Source organism: Sinohyriopsis cumingii, chromosome 1 (assembly GCF_028554795.1).
Source record: "Sinohyriopsis cumingii isolate HCF-2022 chromosome 1, ASM2855479v2, whole genome shotgun sequence".
Lineage (NCBI taxonomy): Eukaryota > Metazoa > Mollusca > Bivalvia > Unionida > Unionidae > Sinohyriopsis > Sinohyriopsis cumingii.
The window spans coordinates 185426323-185436277 of record NC_142961.1 but is presented as its reverse complement, the minus strand read 5'-3'; the positions used below and the strand labels follow the sequence as shown (position 1 = coordinate 185436277).

Here is a 9955-nt window from a genome sequence, read left to right as displayed (position 1 = left end):
ACTACTCTCCTTCCTTTCGAGATAAAGTCAAGATACTTGCTATATCTGTCAGAAGAAAGGGCATTGGTCTTCAGAGTGTCCAGACCGTCAAAAAAGAAAAAAAAACAGGGACTAAAAAAGACAAAAGTAAAGATACCTGTTATTATTGTCCTGGAAAAGGACATTGGTCTCCAGATTGCCCAAAAAAGAAACAAGAAGAATCAGAAGAAAAGAGGAATTCTTCAGAAGAAGAGAGGGATTCATCAGAGGAAGAGAGGGACTCTTCAGAGGAAGAAAGCAGACAGGTGAAGAAAAAGAAACAGGAGAAGAAAAGAAGAAGGGAAGAAAGTGAGGAGGAAGAAGAGGAAAAGAGTGTGACGGTGAAGAAATTCAAAAAAGCGAGAGACTAAGCAAAGAGAAAGAAGAAGTCAATGAACTTTTTATTAAAGTGTTGTGTTGTGAATTGTGAATTGGGCTGTAACAATGGATAAAAGAATAAATTAATGATATAAGGTAAGTGTCTTTGAGTTTTGATTTTAAAATAAGAAGCTACACTCACGCACTCATACAAAGACACGTACTATAGGGGTAAAATGTTTTTTTTTTTCTTTTTTGAGTTATTGGCAAATTGAAATTGTATCTCTTTTCGAGAGACGTGGGTGGCCCTGAAAAGGGCCTTTTTATTTTGGTGCAGGGGTGAGTTCAAGCAATCAACTTTAACTGTTGATGATGATGATTGGGTTGAAATCACTAAGGGTGGTACGGTAGGCTTAGTCACAGGGTTAACGTGTTTAGCTATGGAAGGTCGTATTCTCTTCGGTCGTAATAAAGAAGTCTGATACATTTGTTTCAGACTTCTTAACTCCGCTAAAATGTCCAACAGTACCGTGACCGTTTGATTTTCACCCTCTTGTTTCTTTGCTGCTACTTCTTCTTCTTCTTGTTTTTTTTTCTTACCTCTTCTTCTTGTTGCTGTTGCTGTAGGAGAAAAGCTTGTTCCGCTTCCTTTTGTCGTTGTATAAATTTCTCCAATTCTTCTTTCTGTCTCTGTCTAAAATTCTCCACTTGCGGTAATGAAGAAGGTAACGAAGGTTCCGGAACAAATTCTTGCGAGGTAAGAAAATCCACAAAATCCCAATTTGCCTCTTCTGAAAGTAAGTCCGGGTTCCCTTGGGCAGTCTTCCCTGCTGGTGCACCCCAATAGATCGTTTTCTGAGTTTCCGTCATGTTGAATCACTGTCGCATAGATTGACTGTACACAAGCGCTAGCGAATCTATATAGACCACGTGACGTCACAGACTGCTCTCTTCGAATTGGATGCGGGCTGACTGAATTTTGTAACGCGTGTTCGGATTGGTGAATGAACTCAATCCGTTTCAATCCTTCCTCTACCTATAAATAAGCGCAGTTCACTGCATTGATTCACCTGTTCTCGTCGCTTCAAGATGTGGACCACAGTCGAATCATCCACCCTTGTGTCTTCCATGATGTTTAGGACCGACATGCTCATGTATGTCCGGTCCAAGTGGACCGTTGTCGACAAGTCAGACACCAGTCTGTGGATACGAAGAGTGTACGTAGAAAGACAAGGTTGCCTCAAGAGGACACTGATTTATGGCCCTCGAGTAAGACGCAGCTTGAGGACAAGAAGATGCCGCAGATGCCCTTTATGTTAATGGATACATTAACATAAACCCGAAGGCCCTTTTCAGGGCCACCCACATTTCTCGAAAAGAGAATGACTTTTCAATTGCCTACCCCTTTTTTAAATTTTTAAAAAAAAACAAACAAATCCCATGTTCAATTCCCCCCTTGTCCCTAGACAAGCCCAAACTCTATTCCTCATGTTAATTTCCCTTGTCGCTAGACAGACCCACATTATAGTTCCATGTTCAATTCCCCTTGTCGCTAGAGTGACCCACGATTTATTCCCATGTTCAATTCCCCTTGTCGCTAAAGTGACCCACGATTTTTCTGCATGTTAAATTTCCCTTGTCGCTAAAGTGACGGGGGGGGGGGTCTGTAATGCTAATTCCCATTGTCGCTAAGGTGACCCCTTTCACTACTTACGACTTTGATTTTTCCTCGCACTCTCGCATAAAACACACATATAGTTTGAGAGAGATTAATTGTTATTAGAATTTATTTACTTGCAATAAATTTAGGATTACATTATCAATTATTGTTTTAAAAATAGACGCATCCGTCTATTGAACTTATGGGACGTGGTCCATTGTGGTTGTTCAGATTATGTAAAGTAATAGTCTTTAATCTACTGAGTTAGGATATTATTGTCAGTATGAACTTAATTGACAAAAACAGTTAAAATGTAAGGAAAACTTTGTTTTGTTAAACTGTTATTATCATCTTTATATGCTAAAATATGAACGTGTAACCGGTCTAAAACAGATAAGTATGTGGTTAATGAAACTTGTGGACTAGGATCTGGCATTTTATCTTATTTTTGTTTTCTTTGGCTGGATTATTTCGGGTGCCTTTGTTGTTATAACAATTCTTCGGAGTGCCAGTTGGACCTTTGGCCCTGATATTATAACAGCTGTTTTTAAGTCTCAAGTGGTCAAGTTTTTTTCGGTCGTTATAGCAACATTTTGGCAAATACTTGGATTGGAATGTTTTCGCTCTCTTTATGACCTTAATTGCTTGCCGTCCACATTGTTTGGTCCAGATACTTGCTCTTCATCAAATATTATTTTGAAAAATCTATTTCTCTTTGAAACATAATGACCATAACGTTTATCCCATTCATCCTAATATAAATAATCATCTTCCATGACTTATTCTACAAAATTCATATTCGTATTTTATAAGTGACCATGATCTTTTACCTTTATAACTTCCTTAAAATATTCGTATTTGTTATTAAACGTGTAAGGCTCAAAGAATCTTTGGTCAAGGGATTCAAATTATTCTACAACAATTTTATTCCTCTTGTTATGACCTTAATAAAAAGACTTCTGTCTTACTAAACGTGCAATTCATCAACATGCATTGATTATGGTATATGGTTGATAACTAAACTGGTTGTGCTGACGCCATTGCTATTCATTCAGGAACAGTTACCGGACCTGTCATCTTTTGCAACCAAATATTTGGTTACAATTCATTTTTACATTCTTGGTATGTGCCTATGCATGATCAAAGTAGGAATGGAAAAGATTAATCTCTCAGCAAAACGTAATAGTAAGCAACATACACATTCATAAAATGTGATACAAATGAAGGGATTTAACACGCTTAAATATTTATTTCCATAAGTACAGATAGTTCAATTGAGAAAATCAAAGCATAATGAAAACAAATAAACAAAATTCTACAATTGAATTGGTTACATTTTCAATGGTTTCAGTTGCTAATAATCATCTATTAAGGAAACCATAGTACTTTATCCAGAAGAAACGAACGTCATGTAGTGTTCCATGTCTTACTTGAAATTTATTCTTGAAAACTTTGGTGGATGTTCAAAATAACTTCATTAAAAGTCAATAAAACACATATAAACATATATACATGCCACAATGAAATAAATATCTCTGACGTATACTGAAAAGAAACGTTGTTATTTCTGAAATGCAGCTCGTTGATGAAAAGCACTATATATATATATATATATATATATATATATATATATATATATATATATATATATATATATATCCCACTCAAAAGTGCAATGTGTGTGTGTGTGTGTGTGTGTGTGTGTGTTAGGGGTGTTTAAGATCGACAGTGCTAAAGCGATTTGAAGTACTACGTAACCTGTAGCAAAAGCTGGCATGTATGTGAAACAAAATTCCATAGTTGGACCATTATTGTTAGCCAGGTAAGGTGGCATATGGGTCTTGGTGAATTTGTATTCCTACACATACTGAAAAAGAATCTTAAAACACGGGTTCAGTTCCAAGTTTTAGACGGGATAGAGAGATGATCCTAATAATTACAGAGCCATTACCTTACTTAATCGTATGGCTATTTTACTTACAAGTGCAATGCATAATAGAATATCTGCGATGTCACATAAATTAGGACTTTAAATAGTAGTTACTGTCGATACAATTTTATATTAAGTAATACCGTATGTAATAGCTGCTAACTTCTGCATCGGTCTTTGTTAACGTTTTGATAGATTTGATTCTATAGAAAAACCTGATTACGGTACATAATTCTTAGAAGTAATATAACAGGTAAAATTAACATTTTCGAATGATTAAAAAGTGGTTTATAACAGGAAATACTACCCATTTGCGTGATTTCTTTTTATATCTACAAATTTATTAATATTAACACTGAAGCTTTTGCCAGTGTCGCCGTATGCGACTTAGAAAAGGTATTTTTATTAAAGCAGACAGAACAATTATAAAGGCATAACATATTTGTTTGTGAATGGTCTATAGAAGCATATTACCTATACTCGGCATTAATTGACTTTTGACACAACCCCCACATTTGCATAAATGTTATGTCCATCTGTCTTTCTATAATGTTTCAATAACATATTATATTATAAAATGGTAAACTTAATATAATAAGCAAGGGTACGTTTCATCGGAAAACAGGCGTCACAACTCAGTCAAATTCCGACCAAGGTTAAGCATAAACACCGAGATTTCGGTCTAAGTAAGTTTACATACTAAACTTCTTGTCAGTCCATTAACTGATTCTAATGGATTCGAGCAACAGCAAAATGTATCATTTCTTTCCGATATTACAAGTGCAACAAGGACAACAACTTCACGATTTTTCGGAAAGTAATTTAATGTCGAGATAAATCTAGCATTAGATTTTCGTTAAGCTTCAAAAATAAAGCAGAAAAAAAAATTCCTCTATAAATTTGCCAGAGGTGTGGCAATCGCAAAAAATATAAATTATAATCTCACCTACCAGATCTAATCTACTTACTAGAAAATATTATAAAATGAAACAATGGACTTGGACTGCAATTATTTTCATTCTTTGTTACATAAAATCATTCATGCCCATAATTCTGAGTTCTGAGCTTTTATATATTAAGGATAGATCCGTGTAACGTTTTGCAGACATTAGTTTATTAAAAGGCCAATACATCCTGGTAAGTTCCTTGGAGAGCTCATTTTTTTATTTTTTTATTACTATAGTAAAAAGTGAACTTGACTGGAAGTAAACGCAAAACAAAAATGTAACGCAATGAGGCAATTTTACACTTGACTGTGAGTATACCATCAATAATGCAATTGTACATTGGTAGTGATTATATTATTTATGAAGACATTATAAGATCAAGGCTATGCATTCGAACATCAAATAATGAACTCAGTATAGAATACTAGAAATTGAGATCATTGACTTCTTGAAGCAGAATATCCTAGTGTCAAATATCTTTAAACGAATCCAATTCTTGAATTATAGCAATGGTACATGTAATAATGCATCTTGACAACTGTCTTCCTATTGATAAAGATAAACTGATTTTAAATTACCATCTTTTCCCAACTATTATATATGATCAAAATATGAGGCGTCTTTCATGTTCAGCGTAAAACGTGCTGAATATTATGAAATACAAGGAACTGTGTAGATTGGTAGGTACGTGCCTATTCATTCCTTGCTTTTATCTCTTTTCTTTTTGAAATCATATCTACGGACAGCATTTCGCTGCCTTCAAGTTTTGATTTCTTTTCCATCTCCATATGAAAATATGAATGATTGATTTTATCCAAGAAGAATGAAGATGTCTTCGTTGACATTTTACAGGAAACCAATTCCATTGTTTCCAAATTAGGTAACGTTATCACTTCATCGCCAAATTTTGACCACAATGCGTCTTGCAAATGGACTTTTCTCATTTCGATTAGTTTTAGTTTTGATAATTTGTGTACTTCAATAAAACAATTCTTTATCTCTAAGTGAGCCAGTGACAATTCTTTTAATTCGGTAAGTTTCTCTAAAGTTTCAGACAGACACTTCCATGATGAATCTGACATAGAAATTCTGCAAAGAGTCAATTTCTCTAGCTTGTGCAGATGTCTTAAACTTAGGAATGGCATAGTATAATATCCAGCATGAATACTACAAATAGACAAGACATTAACATCTGTACATTTGCCGATTCCCTGGATGATCTCCTTCACAATCCGATTTGAGTGATGTACAAGCTCTATATGGACAATATGCGGAGAATAAAACTCTATCTGCTCACTCAGGGTTTGCAATGACTTTTCAGACATTTTATTATTGATAAGATGTAATGTTTTGTAAGCCCTACTACTAATTAGTTCGTGGTGTTTACAGGCCAATACTTTTTTATAGCTGGCATTTGATTTTTGTATATCTCCTGTATCAATCTCATTCAAATTCATAAATTCCAACCTTTCCATTGATGGACACCTGCAAAGACTTTTAAGGAAAGCAGGAAAGTGCTCTCCTAGTTGCAGATTATGTAATTGGACGGTGCTGAGTTTAGTCATACCTGTTATGCCATATGCTAAACGTTGCCAGCTATAATATGTAGTTGGACCCCTTAATGCAAGAGCCTGTGTATCTGAATCATCCTTTATACAAAGTGACAGTGTATGGAGATGTGTGCATGTGCTAATTGCCTCGATAAGGTACCCTATTGTTTTTACATCAATATTTACAGACTTGATGACAAGCTCCTCAAGCTCTGAACAGTTTCCTTTGTTCCATTCTTGTTCTTCTTGTAGCAATAATGTACAGTTTTCAATATCTATTTTGATAGACTGTATCTTGGGCAGTAGAGGTAGTTGAAATGTAAGATGATTTTTATTTTCTGGAAGCTTCAAAGCAAGGCATGTTAGTTCCTTTGTACATTTCAACCCTTCTGTAAGAATTGAAAGTTTCCCATTGCTTAGTTCATCCATACGTAATAATGACATAAGCCATTTCACTGGTGTTTGTAGATTACAATTGTTGCATTCTATATTACAAATGAATCTTAGACCTGATCCCTCAGTTTTCTCATTTCCATCCATGTCATTATCTTTTTCAAAGATGGCACGTATATCCATTATCAGTTCCTGTCCAAATTCTGGAGCAACTTGACACACCATGTGAATCATTGAACTGTTCCTGATAACAGCTTTCTTTGTTGTTATACATCTTCTAAATGATTCTCCCTTATCCATGATATATGATAGTGCTAAAAATAAGTCAAACAACAGAGTATGACTAAAGATAATATTGGATCTTGTTCTGTCTAATATGTTCGATAATCCTTTCATCAATATTCCAGATTCAAGGCAACATTTAGCATCATTCATATTGTCTATTGTGACATTGTCCATTTCAATGTTCTTTTTGTCCATCTCAAGAGCCATTTGTAAACACCATATACGTTTGGCAGCACTACTAATAACCTTTAACAGATACCCATGATCTCTCAAGTACTGTCTATTCATTATCTTTGCACTAACTATTGACATATCAAAGTGTTGTTGTTCCAAGACTTTGACAATATTCTCCTTATACCATTCCCTATTCATGGCATGTCGAAAATAGTATTCTACGATCTTAAAAAGGACTTTTGATAAATCAGCTGAAATAGTTTTAATCTCGATCCAAATCAGCATCAAAGACAAGCACAAAAAAGGATTATGACACATGCTGATCAGTTGGATATAATTTACAAATTTCCAAAAGTGATCGACATTTAGCTTTTCATCACAACTAATAGACAAAATGTCTAAAACTTTGCTGGCATATTCCTTGAATCTTTCAAGACTCATCCCATGTATCTGAAATAATCGTAACGATATTTCGCCGTTCTCCTGTAAACATTCTAAACCATTAGGCCTGGATGTAAGAACTATGGAGCATGAAACGATTTCTTCCTCTTGTAATAAGTTCACAATGGGCTCAAGACTGCATATCACTTCATCCAAACCATCAATCAAAAGAAGAACAGATCCTCTGTGTTCCAATATATAATTCATGGTATATTCGTAGTAGTCTGTGGCGTCATCAAATAGTGTCTTTCTTACATGTTCCATAAAGGATGTGTCTTCTAGCTTCTTTTTCAATTGAATATACAACAGAATGTCAAATCTGGCAACATCTGGAATAATGGAAATTTTCAAGTCTAAAGGGGATTCTTTATTGTCATAATATTGGCACCATTGGTGAACAAGATTCTTGCACCAGGCAGTTTTCCCACTTCCACATTCACCAATAATCATGGCTGGAATTGGCTTGATATTTTCTGCACCAATACTGCTAAATACTAAATTCGCAGATGTAACACTCTCTCTGACATCTTCCTCTTCTGTTCCTAGTCTCATAATTTCTAATTCACAGTACACCTGTGATACATCCACAAGGACCTCCTTAATGCAAGAAGATATGGCTACACTCGTCATGGTCTTATATCGGGAAACGAGATGTCTTTGAACGTCTCTTACACCTTTGAAAACAAATTAAATCTTACCGTTATCTTTAAAGTTTTAATGCTTACAAAACAACATATGCTTTCCTTTATTGTAAATTTAACCAAGCCATCATCTGCTTTGTAATTTGTTGCTTTGTAGTTGTGAAATATATTTTGGGAACAATTTACGTTAAAATTCAAATATGAAGAACATCAATCTTCTGTGAATTGTTAGACAATTATACATTAAACTCCCACTGAATCCATGAAACTCAGAGCTAACGTTTATATATTAAGACATATTCTTTAAACACTTCTCACTGCCTAATTTTCTCTGGCCGTGTAAATGCCTTTATTACCTTGACCTGATAGGAGAAATAAGACGAACCGATTGACTACAGAAGTTTGATTATAAAATTGTTGTTTTAAAGGTAATCGTGCTTTTATTTTATTTTGTGTGCCACATTTGGTCCGAAATTGCAATTTGAAGAGGAGAGGAATGCGTACACGTTCTTGGTGTAAGGATGTCTGAATATTGATGTACTTGATTTAGTTTTATTTTGCTTTGTAACGTGCAAGCTATATTATAAAATAACCTTCAAAATATCCGACCCTTTCCCAATGTACTGGGCCTCCTCTTTAGTACAATATTTCTTATCTCAGTGATCATTTTTTGAAGTTTTGTTTAGTTAGTTACAGATAGTAAGGTGACGTTTTGGCAGATTATCTTCCGTCATCTTAGTAATGTCAGTGTCCTTTACATTTCTTTATTTCATATCTAAGTAAGTAACTTTAAAATAAAACCGTTTTAGTAACGTCTGTTTGCCACTGTCATTACACTTGTAATTTACTCCATATGGGTCTTCTAGTGTGCCAATGATTGGGTAGGTGTGATGGATTCAGTAAGTTTTGCAAAATCAGTATTTTTATATGTGAATTTAAGTTATGCCATACAGGAGGAACGAATATTAGGTTTTTGGGTTTATAGTGTGCAAACCAGACTGAAGCTAATACCTTATTAGTTGACTTTTAAACTTTCGCCTTTCTTATCTTTGTCCACAAACATCTTCAAAGCTAAGTAATGACATACATATAATCTATATATGCCCCATGCAAAGTAAACATTGTAGGATGTAAATATTTCCCAAAGATTGAGCAGATGCATATTTGTAGATGGACATTTTTAAAACATTTTTACTATTACTATGTTTACGGTTAACGGAAAACATAAATCTATTCAAATAATTTTTTCTATTAACTGTATACTTTTATTTTTGATATTAATAGTCTGATTATCGTAATGTTATCCGTGCAATATGTCCACCAATAAAAAAAATGTACATGTCACCATGCTCTTTTTGATGCATAGGAATAACTCTGAGATAAGATTAGATTGCATTTTTCAAATTAGATATTTTCAGGGCAAAAGTTTAAACGCTACTAAATAATGATTTTCGAATACATTCTATATATATATATATATATATATATATATATATATATATATATATATATATATATATATATATATATATATATATATATATATATATATTTATATATATATATATATATATATATATATATATATTCTTAATATT

General features: G+C 34.0%; 1 protein-coding gene across 2 annotated transcripts in view; it reads right to left on the bottom strand.

Annotated features, from left to right (window-relative positions):
* Positions 1–5063: 5063 nt before the first annotated feature.
* LOC149808526 (uncharacterized) overlaps positions 5064–9955 on the bottom strand; it is a 135782-nt gene continuing 130890 nt past the window's right edge. For both annotated transcript variants that reach the window (XM_089978548.1, XM_089978556.1), the window contains one exon: positions 5064–8390. In XM_089978548.1, coding sequence (XP_089834674.1) covers positions 5566–8390 — 2825 coding nt within the window. In that variant the 3' untranslated portion in view covers positions 5064–5565. The remainder of the gene's footprint in view (positions 8391–9955) is intronic.